This window comes from Gracilinanus agilis, chromosome 3 (assembly GCF_016433145.1).
Source record: "Gracilinanus agilis isolate LMUSP501 chromosome 3, AgileGrace, whole genome shotgun sequence".
NCBI lineage: Eukaryota > Metazoa > Chordata > Mammalia > Didelphimorphia > Didelphidae > Gracilinanus > Gracilinanus agilis.
Genome location: NC_058132.1, coordinates 337297006 through 337311113, shown reverse-complemented (window position 1 = coordinate 337311113; position 14108 = coordinate 337297006). Strand labels below are relative to the sequence as shown.

The 14108-nt window shown below is 39.8% G+C and overlaps 1 protein-coding gene across 1 annotated transcript in view; it reads right to left on the bottom strand.

Moving 5' to 3' along the window:
• Positions 1 to 2072: 2072 nt before the first annotated feature.
• LMLN (leishmanolysin like peptidase) overlaps positions 2073 to 14108 on the bottom strand; it is a 57215-nt gene continuing 45179 nt past the window's right edge. Inside the window, 5 exon segments of the mRNA XM_044670025.1 lie at positions 2073 to 2173; positions 4184 to 4394; positions 6830 to 6960; positions 12005 to 12164; positions 12703 to 12835. Of these exon segments, the coding sequence (XP_044525960.1) occupies positions 2073 to 2173; positions 4184 to 4394; positions 6830 to 6960; positions 12005 to 12164; positions 12703 to 12835 (736 nt within the window).

Here is a 14108-nt window from a genome sequence, read left to right as displayed (position 1 = left end):
AAACAATGCTTCCAAAATCTATTACTGTACAACAGTCAGAAGATAACAATACCTACCCTTGCAAATCTAATATATTTTTAACTATAAAATTTTGGCAAAATTGTGTTGTCCAGCTCAAGTGATTCATGAATCACGATAGGTAATTGACTTCAGGTCTTTCTTTTTAAAAATAGATAAGTTTTCCTTGGGTCCTGACCTCCCCAAAGTGTACAGACATATCGGGTAGACTAAAAACTAAAAACTGTGTGCTTCCTAAACGTTGCCCTTCTACTCTTCAGCTTAGCCCAGTGTCATCTACATCAGGGACTCCAAACTTTGCTCAAGAATAGGCCGTGATGTGTTCCTACCAAGAAGGGGTTAATTTTCAGTCCAAACCTGTATCAAGGCTGCTGGGAAATTCAGCAATGAATCTAGCAGTAGAGACAGAGGGGCCACCACCCCACCCATTCTGGGCTATAGCCTTTCAGAGAATCGGGGAAATGGCATGGTTTCAAGGGGTCTGGAGTACAGAGGTATATGCTGCCTCCTTTCCCACCTGGTGCACAAATTGACTTTCCTTTCAGTAGTGAGTAAAGAAATGGTCTTTCTTTAGGTCGAGGATCAATTATTTCTAGGCCTTAATATAGAAACATAAATAATTATTAGCATGTCTGGATTTCTTCTTTGCCTTCATGTCCCCCTGCCTTGTACTGTATTATTAAGATCTGGCCAAACTGTCCCTATCCCCACCCAACCGGTAGGCTGCACACACTCTCCTGAGAGAGTAAGGGCTGCTTGTTTGGTGTCTGCCTTTGTATTCCCAACGCCTTGCACATAATCAGTGGAGTGGAGTGAACTGGATTGTGCCAGCACCCAGAATTGGGACTGTGATGCAGAAATTGTCCCCTCCTGACGGAACAGGAGATTCTGAAGCTCAGGTGTGAACCCCAATATAAATACTCATGGAACCTCCCTACTTCTCTGGGCCCAGGAAAAAAGCCGTGGAGGCATGATACTGAGGAGAGAATCCTGATATCTATTTTCCATCACATCACCTTTCTGTACATGGCTTTCTGGGGCCACCCAGGCACATCTTTTCCCTGTCCCTATGAAAAGCAGCATAAGCCTGTCTAGACCAGGTCTCTCTTTAACCCTGGCTGGCTTGGGCCAGAATGAGTGCCTCCTGTTACTGTGAGGTCTAGAACTATCAACACTCCTGCCTGAAAAAGCTGTGGGCCTTCTCTTCCCTTCTACTCACATTCTTGGTGCTCATACCAAGTCGTTATCTTAATAGTTCTTAATCTTTCACAATTTTTTTTTCCAGAAGTCATTAAACAATGACCTAATGAAGAACACAAATAGGCTGTGATGGAAAATTAGATTCCAAAGGTTAATAAGATACTGCTGGAGAAGGCTGTCAAAAAACCACTAAACAGAACCTGTCATCAGGCGTACTAGATAAACACAGTTCTTCAGTTCAGCTACTGGTTTGAAAACAGTAGGCATGATTCAAGTTACAGAATGAAATTGCTTAAAGAAAGCAATCCACTGAATGAACTTTCAGCACAATGATGTGACGGAAGGTCCAATGAACAGCATTAAACTCAAAAGAGCCATAAGTCAAAGGAGAGTTCACAATTTTTAAAAACTCCACAGGATTCAATAGAATTTGGGATTCTGTAAAGACCTGCTGGTGGGTGGCCCACCTACTGGGGCACTGGCAGCTGATCTTATCCATGATTTCTGACAGCAAACACTGAGGTATGTAATCAATCCAATGATTCATTAGTCACCCCAAGGCCATTTTCAAAAGAATTCAAGAAAACCTCCAGGTGGAGAGATGATTACAGGTCCTACAACTCTAATGGACTTGGCAACTTATAAGATCGCTCTCCTTCTCCGAGCTTGATTCATCAAAGCTGGGGGTGCAGAGAGATTGCTTCAAGGTCTGGCTGTGATCAACGACAGTTCCCAAACTCAAGTCACTACTGCTTCTTCGGTCTTTTTCACAAGGCTGGTCCCTGTCTAGGTTGTGTGCTCTGCACCAAGAGGAACACAACACAAAAGAGGTTCTGGGATCCATCTTCTAACCGCTAATGCAAAGCACACAGGAGGAATCCAGCCAGGAGAGGAAACAGGTTAGCCAGCAGCAGCCAGAGCGTGACAACCAGGCTGGAGGAACAGGAGCAGAGATCTAGGATTGGAAACAAGAGAGTCATACTGTGCGGTCATATTGATGCCATGCCCATATTTATACAACTACATAAAAATATAAAGATCAATATCTTAAAAAAAAAATCTGATCAAGTTAGTACTCCAGAGTCAGCAGCCCTCAGGAAAAATGTGAAGGGAAATTTACTTTTCACCTCCTACCTTGGTCCTTTGGATGTTCCACACGTATCCATTTATCCTGTACTCCATCATAAAATGTTGGTCTGACAACCTGATGTCAACCAATCCACAAAAAGTTGTGCAGTGGTAAAAACTAGCCTTCCCAGGAATTTCTGCTTCTTAATAAAGAGTGTCTGAGGACTAAAAACCTTTCAAAATCCAAAAGTAATAAATAACTTTCTTTAAAAACAAAAACAACTTTAAAAAAACACTCTTCTGGCTTAGAATCAGTACTGTGTATTGGTTCCAAGGCAGAAGAGTGGTAAGAGCCAGGCAATAGGGGTTAAATGACTTCCCCAAGGTCACACAGCAAGGAAGTGTCCAAGATTAGATTTGAACCCAGGACCACCCCATCTCTATCTACGAAGCCACCTCATTGACCCTTCATATCATTCTTCTTGACATTCTTCACATGTAGTCAAACAGACCATTTGTCTTTCTCTGAACTGGGCACTTCACTCTCCTCTCCATGCATTTGCACAGGCCATTCCTGTAGCTGAGCTGAAATCCTTCCTCTCCTTCACATCTGAGACTCCCCCAGCTTCCTTCACACCTCAACAAAGGTGGCCCCTTTGCATGGGGTGGTACTTCTTGATCCCCAAAATTATTAATGCCTGCTCCCTCTTTGAATCATCTTTTCTTTGCTTAGGTTTGCATATAGTGTCTCTCTCTGCCACCCTCACTCTCAGCCAAAAGTAATCTTAATAGCAGGAATTGTTTTCCTTGTCCTCTTTGTATCCTGGTGCCCTCTGGCAATAAGTTAGCACTTAATAAATACTTGCTGAATTAATCAAGCAGCTGGGTATAAAATGGATTTTGTTTCAGAGAGTAAGAACAATTTTTTTTCTCCAATTATTCTAACCTACTTGAACCAAAAAAAGGACTGAGTGTAAATTCAGAGGACTCTGCCATTACTTCCTATCAAGAGTGCAGTTGATTCTTTTTTTTTTAAACCCTTACCTTCCGTCATGGAGTCAATACTGTGTATTGGCTCCAAGGCAGAAGAGTGGTAAGGGTAGGCAATGGGGCTCAAGTGACTTGGCCAGGGTCACACAGCTGGGAAGTGTCTGAGGCCGAATTTGAACCTAGGACCTCTAGGCCTGACTCTCATTCCACTGAGCTACCCAGCTGCCCCTGAGTGCAGTTGATTCTTAAAGAGTCTTTCTGGGATTCCAAAGAAGAAAAGAAAAATCAAATCAGAATATTAAGTTAAGGCTGGAAAACCCCAAAGCTGTGGTCTGAATCTACTTCTCAACTTAATCAAGCCTGTAGGGGGGCAGGTATCAACAAACTACATCCCCATTTGTGCTTGTAGTTCAGACATACAATAAGAATTTAAGTTTTAATATCTTATAAGTTGCTTCAAGAATGTCAGTCTGTGAGAATGCACCTTGTTTTTCTGGCTCTTTTGCTGTGAAAAATGTATTTCCTGCTCTTCCTTACTTTAACAAGCAACAATAGGCTAGAGGAGAAAAAGATGATTTACTGTAGTTTCTTCCAAGTTGTTTGTTAATTTTAAAGGTAGATGAAAAGAAATTTTCTTTTATATTAAATAAGATGCTTTTTGTTTGTGCTTCTTGGTTTTATTTTTTCTCTGTAGGTCAGGAGCTCTTAGTAGATGAAAGGTTCCCCTGACTTGCATTTAAGTAAATGAAAGTGTCTCATCCACGTACCTGGCTTCTGGGTCCCAAAGACAGTGAGAAGAATTTTCAACAGAATAAAAGAACAAGAATCTTGCAAAGAGATTTTCAACCTATTTGATGCTAGAGTCCTCAAGAATTGGATTTTAAATATTTGATGGACACTCACTTACCTAATGGTAAAGCCCTCGTGAAGTTCGAAATTGGAGGATCTGTTTCTGGAGGGCAGAGTTCACAGAAGTCCCAACATGCTGGACAGAGAAGGTCCCCATCATGGATCCAGCCATTTATCTGGGCGCTTACAGTGAGGACCTGCCCTGCCCGGCTACACAAATATGTGGTATTCTGGACCCAAACCTTCAAGCCTTGAGGAGAACAGGAAACCTTAAAACAGAAGAGGTGGGAGGGAAACAACCCTAGCTGAGTAAGATTCTGGAAAGTCAGATATCCTATGAATATAAGTGAAATCTTGGAACATGTCACTAGCTAGAGAACAAACCCAGTTTGCTCTGTTAAGTCAACACAATACTACAGTGGACCAGGCACTGTGCTCCAAGAACCACACAATTCAAGAGAGTTTAGTGACAGATGTATCTGAAAGGTTCTTACTCTATGGTAGAGTTATCTAAAATAGGTAGCTGGGAAGCATAGTGGACAGATTAAAAGATTTGGAGTCAGAAAGACCAGAGTTCAGATCCTGTCTCAAGCATTTACAAACTGGGCAACTGCACTTAACTCTTTCAGATTCATTTCCTTACCCAGATCCAACTGGAAAAGTGTTCCTGAAAAAATAGTTTCACTCTGCTAGTTTATTTTATTTTTTATAGATATCTCTAAATTTATCATTGAATTTAGAAAACGTACTAACATAAGCACTCTATTAACTATTTCTTCTCCAATTATTCTGACCTGCTTTTCCTTATCATGTTTTTAAATCAGAGCAATTTCTTATGCTCATAAAGGAAATCCACAACTTACATTAACAGTTGTGTTTTTTAAAAGCTCATTTCTCAATCAATTGTTTGGAACTCAGAATGCATTTTCCCACAGATAGTGTTATAAAACAATGACCAGGTTGCCAAGGTACCCTAGAGCAAAACCTACTCTCTGCAGAAATGGAGAATGGTCCTTGCTCTCAAAGGCTAACAGTGTGCCTGGAATAGAAAAGGCACTAAACTTGGGAGTAAGGAATATGGGCTCTTATTCCAGCTCCATCAATTATTTGGTTATTGTTAATTCTTCATTTTCTTTTTTTAAACCCTTACCTTCTGTCTTAGAATCAGTACCAAGTGGGGGCAGCTGGGTAGCTCAGTGGATTGAGAGCCAGGCCCAGAGATGGGAGGTCCTAGGTTCAAATCTGGCCTCAGACACTTCCCAGCTGGGTGACCCTGGGCAAGTCATTTGACCCCCATTGCCTACTCTTACCATCTTCTGCCTTGGAGCCAATACACAGTATTGACTCCAAGACAGAAGGTAAGTGTTTAAAAAAAAAAAAAAAGAATCAATACCAAATATCAGTTCCAAGGTAGAAGAGCAATTAGGGCTAGGCACTGGGGGTTAAGTGCCCACCTAGAGAGTGTCTGAGGCCAGATTTGAACCCAAGATCTCCCAGTTATAGGCCTGGCTTTCTAACCACTGGGCCACTACTAGTGGCCCCCTCCTAATACAATTCTGATGATGCCTTGCATTATTCCTTGTCCTTCATTTTTGGAGATGGCTACTGTTGGATATCACAAGATGATGTCTTAGACTTGTGCATGAATCAGATTTAAGTGAAGCAGAGTTGCCCAAAATCATCAGCCTCACTCTCTCTTCCAGAGTCATCAAAGTCCAGTGGCAAGACAAAAGTATGGACAACTGGTGATGACTCGGGACGCAGTGAATGACCTTGGCTTCCTCAAAATCTAACCAAGCTCTATGGTCTCCACAGTGCTTACTTTCACCACCTTCATGGCCCATTGGAACAAACTGTTTTCTTTTCACAATTTCACTGCAAGAAGTCTTCACAGGCTAGTCTTGTGACCATGGGCAAATAAATTAACCTAGCTAAAACAGATAATGCCTGCATTCCTCTGCTTCAAAAGGTTTTGTGAAGAGAAAGCTTCAAAAACCTCAAGATTCTATACAAATACGAATTAGTCCTATCCCACCAACCTTGTATTTCTTTAAGGTGTTTTAAAATCAGAGGATGGCTGATGGATGATTATTTCAATTAATTCTTGATATGGTGACTCAGTCTTCTACATAACACATATGGAAATAAAGAATGAAATAATTCAGTCTTTGCATTTCCAATTCCAAAGAGGGAATAATTTTATTTACCAGTAGTGGCTACTGATTTAGTATGATTCCGCTGAGCTTTCCACCTCCCTTGGCTAGGTGGAGGAACGCCCAGTGTGGAAAATGCATTGATACAGATCAACATTTTTTCAGTAACTAGTCTTAGAATGGTGCCTGAGGCATGAGGGGGCTGATTTATTCGCTGTCATGAAAGCTTTATGGAACAAAGGCCAGACTTTTGACTAAGAGTCTGTCTATCTACCAGGCCATTCTGCCACTCGCTTTTTAATGCTTAAAAAACATCAAATTCAAGTCGTACAGGAGGGAAAGAAAAACATTTTCTCTCACAGGTACAAGGATGAGTCTTACACTCAAAAAAATGAAGAAAAAAGGGCAGCCAAACAAGCACCTACACACAAAAAAGGGAATGAAAGGATTTTTTTACAAATTAGCATACAAATTTAGATATAGGGGGAAAAAATAATCCACCCTCTGAAAATGCTTTATTCAAAGACACTGACAGTGACCATGCAGTTTACCTGATAACATCCACTCCCCCAGTCAGGATAACTGAGCTTCTTTTCACACTTTTCCATGACAAATGCAGATTTCTGGATTAGGCATATTGAATGAGGCCCATATTTTTCAGCACCAAAGTTTTTGTAAGGTTCTGAAGTAAGTCAAAATGTATGTTTTAATGAAAAAATAATTAACTTCAGTTCAATTTGTTAGAAACTGAAATATCTCCACCCCTTCTCTTGACTAAAGCACTTTCAAATCAAAACCAACTTTTAAGGGAACCTTGAAAGGATTCCACCAAGCATAAGAAATCAAATTGAAATTGGGACTTCAGAATAGCTATTATGAGAGAACCATCTACATCAGAACACAGAAATGATGCTTCCTGACTATTCTTTATGAGGCCAGCCTTGGAACAGTACTTTTTAAAAAGCTAGTCATAATTTGGCTTTGTAAGAAACATTAAAGTCACCTCCGATTATAGTTAACTGGTAAATTCACTTAAATTCTGAGTTCAGTTTTTGATCCCCCAAATGTGGTAGGAGACTGGCAAATAAAACCTCTAAGAAAAGGTCAGAGGAAGTAGTTTTATTTTGCATGACCTAGAAGAGTGACAGGTTCTTAAGTATTATAAAATTGCTATTTAGAAGAAGTGATTGTTATCCATATGTATTGAGGAAAGAACAAGAAAATATAAGTTAAAATATTACCACGAAGGATACAAAAGAACTTCCTGGTCACTGGAATTCTGAATGCTGCAACTGGGAACCAGGGAAGAAATTCCCTTCATTGGTGATCCAGGTATGACAACTAAGGAGCTCATACCATTTGGAAGCCCATGGCAGAATGGGGGCTTCTGAGTTACCTGGTGGAGGTATTTCCGGTGATGAGATGTTCTAGAAAAAACTATGCCTGGGGACTTGAAATTTCAATTCAATCTTACTTCCCAACATACTCAATTATTTCAATTCATTCAAGCATCAGTCTTCAGAGAAAAGTAAGAGCAGTCCTAAAATTTCTCTCAAATCTCAAACGTTTTTGCAGAGGTAGTGGGCTACAGGTGTGGAATACTACAGATAATGTCAGATTTCTTTAGTGTGTTGGTCAGTTTTGTTTTCCCTCTCTTATTTATTCTTTGTTATAAATGATGGGTCTTTGGAAGGTAGAGAGGGAGGAATACATTAGCAAATATAGGTGATGCAAAAACAAAAGACAACTAAAATTTATTTCTATTCTAAGATAGAAGGTAAAGGTGAAAAAAAGGGAGGGGAAGGACCAGCTGTGTGACCCTGGGCAAGTCACTTAACCCCTATTGCCTACCCTTACCACTCTTCTGCCTTGGAGCTAGTACACAGTATTGACTCCAAGATGGAAGGTAAGGGTTTAAAAAAAGGGGTGGGGGGAGCAGGGGAAGGCTCAGTTAGCTTTTGTACTAGTGTCCTATAAGACTGTAGACCACTAACACCCCTACAGTGTTTCCATTACTTGTGATCCAGCCACATCTGCTCCATTCTGTTCTTACAAAAGTTTACCTTTTTTAACACAAGCATGGAACACTGCATATATTCCTATTCAACTGAACCTCATTTGATTAGCTAATAGCTCTAGCCTATGAAGATTCTTTTTTTATTATTTAAGATTTTTGATACCTTTTTGATATGACAGAAACTTCCTAACAAACCTTTCTTTACAAAGCACATTCTCTGGGAAAAAAGTAAATTTTTATTAACATTCTACCTGTATTTCTATTTCACTTTGGTTCTGTATGCTCAGCATTTAGCATAGTGTCTGGCACATAATAAGCACTTAATAAATAATGTGCTTATTTATTAAGCTAAATATAATATAATTATACTATATTAATAATATAATTATAATATAAGCTTATTATTTATATTACTATATAATTATACTATATTATTATATCATAATATAATAATATAAGCTTAATAAATAAACAACAAATAAATAAATAAAAAGAGAACTAAATTTACTAACTTTGGGGAGTAGGAAGCAAATATCAACCATTTGATCATAATGATCACTGTAGGACCCTGCATACTCTATGTTAACTGCCCCTCTCAACTCTGTCATATTTGAGAAGGATTTTTTGCTGATAACAAATTTTGAAAAGCACTGGGTGAAGGATACTTGTGACATTTCACTAGATACATCCCTTCAAGATGACATTAATACATTAATTGCTATTCTTTGGTTCTGATCAACCAGTTTTGAACCTCTCACATTATTTAGCTCTCCATCTTGTCTACAGAGGTAGTAGCCCATGGGGCTTCGTCAGATGTCCTGCTGAAATCTAATTATGCTTTGTCTGTCATCCTCTGGTCTAAGAACTTAAAAAGCAAATGAGTTCAGACTGGCATCATCACTTCTTAATGAAATCAGCCTGGCTCTCAGTAATCAATGCTTCCCAAAACTGTTCCTTTTAATAATAGTCGAATTTTGCCAGGAATGGAGTCAAGCCCATCCACATACAATTTGAAGGTCTTTTTCTCTTTTCTTTAAAAAAAAAAATCATATTTCTGTCCTGAGATACCTCACCCATTCTCTTATTATTCTTGTTTTTTCTTTTTTTTAATCTCAGATTTTATAAAACCAAATAAAACAAGCATTTCTATATATGAATAAAAAAGAAGGCTGTATATAAATGAAATCACAAATCCCTTAAATGTTTAGCTTACTTTTCTTCATAACTACATAATGAATCCCATCCAAACGTGTCCCAGCTCCTCCCCACCTATCCTCCCTACATCATAGAAGGTATCGTCCCAGAGACTCCTTCATTTTCAAAAAGTCTTGACAGCTAGGCAAGCAAAGTGGCTCAGTGGATAGAGAGCTGGGCCCAAAATTGGGAGGGCTTGGATTCAAATCTAGCCTCAGGTATTTTCTAGCTGTGTGAGCCTGGGCAAATCATTTAATTCTGTTTGCCTAGCCCTTGCCCTTCTGTCTTAGTGACTAAAACAGGTTTAAAAAAAGTTTGACAGCTACAGGAAACAGAGGAAGAACCAATCGACTTGAAGTCCCCCAGTCTTGTGATGACTAAGATGGCTTTCATAAGCCACATAAGTTTTCATGACTTGTTGTTCCAAACACAAGAGAGGTTCAAGAAAGGCAAATGGGTCAGCCTAACAGAGTCCCTAGTGCTAAAACATATTTGTTAGCAGCTTGTAACCATAACTTGTAACCTTAGGCCAAAAGGGGATGCACATCGATAAGGCCAATCCAGAAGAGACTCTGCAAGTGGAACAACTCTTCTTAGCTCTCCATCCTTGGGAATTTGTAGTCAGAGGTGGCCTCTCCATGGAGGAAACCCTCTCTGAGAATGTGCTGAGGGTGTTGCCTTTTTCTTGTAGGAACTATCTTCTGTTAGTTACTCACTTTAGATCCTGTCCTATGTTTTACCTGCCAGTCCTTAGGACATCTGTTGTCTGTCTGTCTCTCTCTCTCTCTCTCTCTCTCACACACACACACACACACACACACACACACACACACACACACACACCCACTCCTTCATCACCGCACCAGATCAGCTTATGTTTAGTTCTCAGCCAGGGGCTGCCAATCCCTTCTCAATGACCTTCCTCTTCTGACAAGTATAATACAGCTTCTCTGCTAGTGGCAACTAGGAGCATAAAGAACTTCTTTACCTCCCAAGGGTTCAACTCTCTAAGGAAAGAGCTTCACATTCTCTTGATAAAAATATATTTAAAACCTCACTTTCCACCTTAGAATCAATGCCATGTATTGGTTCCAAGGCAGAAGAGCAGTAAAGGATAGGCAATGGGGGTTAAGGGACTTGTCCAAGGTCACACAGCTAGGAAGTGTCTGAGGCCAGATTTAAACTCAGGACTGCCCATCTCTGGGCCTGGCTCTAAATCCACTGAGCCACCCAGTTGCCCCCCTCCATCTGTATTTTATTTTAGAAATTTAAAAACATTATTCTGAGAAGGGATCCATAGGTTTCCCTGGTCTGTCAAAGGAGATTGTGACACAAGAAATGTTAAGAACCTCTGGCTTAAAGGTTCACTGATACATCTTACCTTTCTGGTTTCCCATTATTCTAGCCTCCATCCCAGATTAATGGTTCCCTCTATCTCCTTGGATTCTTTTTACTTTTTTCTCTTTGAAATACTTCTATTCTTTCAAGAAACACCCATTATAAGAGCAGCTAGATGACCTAATGGATAGAGCACCAGGTGTGGAGTCAGGAGATCCTGGGTTCAAATCTGGCCTCAGATACTTCCTAGCTCTGTGACCATGGTCAAGTCATTTAACTCCAATTGCCTAGCCCTTTTCATTCCTCTCTCTTAGACTAGAAGGAAGAAATGGGAGGGAAGGAGAAAAGAAGAAAGGGAAGAAGGGAAGGAGGAAGAGAAGGAAGGAAAGAAGGGAAGGGAAAGAAGGGAAGAAAGGGAAGGAAGGGAAGGAAGGGAAGGAAGGAGGGAGCAAGAGAAGGGAGAGAAGGAGGGAAGGAAGGAAGGAAGGAAGGAAAGGAAAGAAGGAAGAAAAGAAGGAAGGAAGTACTATTCCGTCTTCTTCAAAATGGGTAATAATTCACACTTTTTGTCCCTGTGCTCTGCCTTTTCTTTAGGACTGATAGAGACACAAAAATAGCACCCTCTTTGGGTCACAATATCCCACTTGTACCACATGTCTGCTAGAACTAAGATGCTCTGTCAATTCTGCTTATACCTCCTGGGAATATCTCATGGCACTAAGTACTGTTGGCAAAATCTCTTTTTTATTCCCCCCAAGAGGCTTTTTTGTGTGCATTTATCCACAGTGGATTTTCCAGTTTTTTCTGTGACTTTCCCCCCACTTTTTCTCATGATGTGACTATTATGCTTTTCTTGATGTATCAGAACCTTAATTAGCATATTTCTGCAAAACTATCTTTTGCCAATGTCTAAGAGAAGTTCTTATGTGAAAATGCAAATTCTTGACAGTTCTTCCCTTTTTTCTCTGCCCAACTCTTACCCTTAATCATAGATTGCCTCTCTCCACTCCAGTTTCTTCATCATACCTACCACCTTCTTTACTTGCCTCCAAGAGTTGTTTTTTAGGATAAAGAAACTATGAAGGTATCTTTGAATGCTAAATGTGTTAAATTTACAGTGGTATTAAAATGTAAAATATTACTGTGTTTTAAATGTTAATAAAATGAGCTCACTTGCCTGGTTGATTTTCCAATATTCTACAATCTGAACTGCGTTGAAATTCACCACTTATATGCCAATTGAATTCTTGATTGAAAGGACAGTAGTCAGCAATTTCCACGGAGCCACCATAATAAGGCAACTCTTCAACAGGTATTCCATGAAGGTCATCAAAATACTGCCAAAAAGGATAGAAAAGACAAAATGGAATGGGGCTTGGAGAGACTTCTATATAGAGCACTCAAGATGCAACGAGAATTTGTGGCACCATGACCTGACAATCACCAAACCTAAGAATTTCCTTGTACAAAGAAGAGATTTGCACAAAACAGTACCATTGTGCCAGGTCCAGTTCGTTTGCTTGATTTAAAGTATATCACCCCAAATATAGCATGGCAGGGGCAGCCAGGTGGCTCAGTGGATTAGAGTCGGGCCTTGAGTTGCGAAGACCTGAGCTCAAATCTGGTCTCAGACACTTCCTAGCTGTGGGACCCGGGGCAAGGAACTTAACCCCCACTGCCTAGCTCTTACTGTTCTTCTCCTTGGAACCAGTACTCAGTATCTATTCTAAGAAAAAAGGTAAGGGTTTAAAAAAAAAAGATTTAGCATGGTAGCCTTCATGCTACCCTTTCTGCCTAGAACGCCTTTTGAACCTTGAGGAAGTCAAGGGGTAACTAGTCCATTATTAGAAATCTGCCCAAAGAAGAAACTGTTACCTGATATTCCTGAGGCAAGGGCTTAGAGAACTTCTGCAGGTTACACACGGCCACTGCCCTCCGGTCTTGCCTGCAGGTTAGCTGCAATGGGTTACTTCTTAGCGTGTCACAATACGGGGTTAGCACCTGTCTCCTGACCACAAAAAGAAATACCAAGACTTAGAAAGTGGCTCTTCCATAACGACTCTGATACATTTACATAGTTTTAAAGAAATTAAATTCTAGAATTGGATCAAAACTTCTTTTTCAAAGAAAAAAGGGGCTTCCCAATTGAGAATAACACATTATTTAACAAGAAAAATGCCTCTTGGAATTGCAATTTATCTCAGGCTCCAAAAGCTCAGGGAAATCAGACTAAACCTTTCTAAGAAGGTCTGAGTAAACATCATTTTGCAAAATTCCCAGACAAGAACATTGCATAATTTCCCATAGTCACATATTGTAGTTTCTCAGTTTGGGTCAATAGTGCTTGCCTATAACTCAAACTTCTTATAACACAGTGAAAGAATTCATTCCCTTGTTTCTCTGTACTTGGTGTGAAGAATACAGTTGCTTTCGTTTGTTGATGAAGAGTAATTTTCAGTTAAATATACACAATAACAAGGCAGGGATTAAGGTTAAATTGTAAAAAAAATTAATTCCAAAACACTAAAGTCAAAGATGTTTAGTAACTATAGTTTATATGCATCTTGGTTTTCAAACAAGCCAAACAGATGATTAAAATGATAAAAATTTTAGTTGTATTAAAAGACAAATCAAAAATATATACAGAGAATAGATTTAATGTGTGTAGATTCAGAGTGCCAGGAATGGACGTGGTCCTGCCTATTACCTTCCATGCTTCCTAAGCTCAATTGATCTCTTCTCTCCATAAGTATTCCAAGCAGAAAGCCCTGTGAACAAGAGCAGTCACTACAGGTCAGGATCACAGAAGCCAATTCTCTACACTATTGATACCTTGGACCCTTTAGAACCTTAGGACAAGCTGGGACTGGCTTCTGGTTTAGCGTTCCTAGACTTAACTGCTCTACACACAGAAGATTAAAAAGACTTAATGACAAGGGCTGAACTTCTCTGAAGGGGACCCACAGCTTCAGGTTTTTGAAGAATAAGGAAAAGGAAATTCCTTGTGTTGCTAATCTCAAAGCTGAAAAGTCTCTAAGAAACTCATACTTTGCCTTTGTACTCATGGACTCTCATGCTTCATTAGTAATGAGTTCCTATCATTGGCTCAATCACTAACTGCTGGCAAGATGAGAAGGAATGTGAAAGTGCAGTTTAACTGCAAAGCTATAAAGAAATGTCAGCTCTTGGGACTATGGAGGCATTCTGCATTATAAACAGTAATAAAAACTATCTATCAATCCTGACTGTTCAGGAAACAATGAAAAGGAACCAGCAAAAGA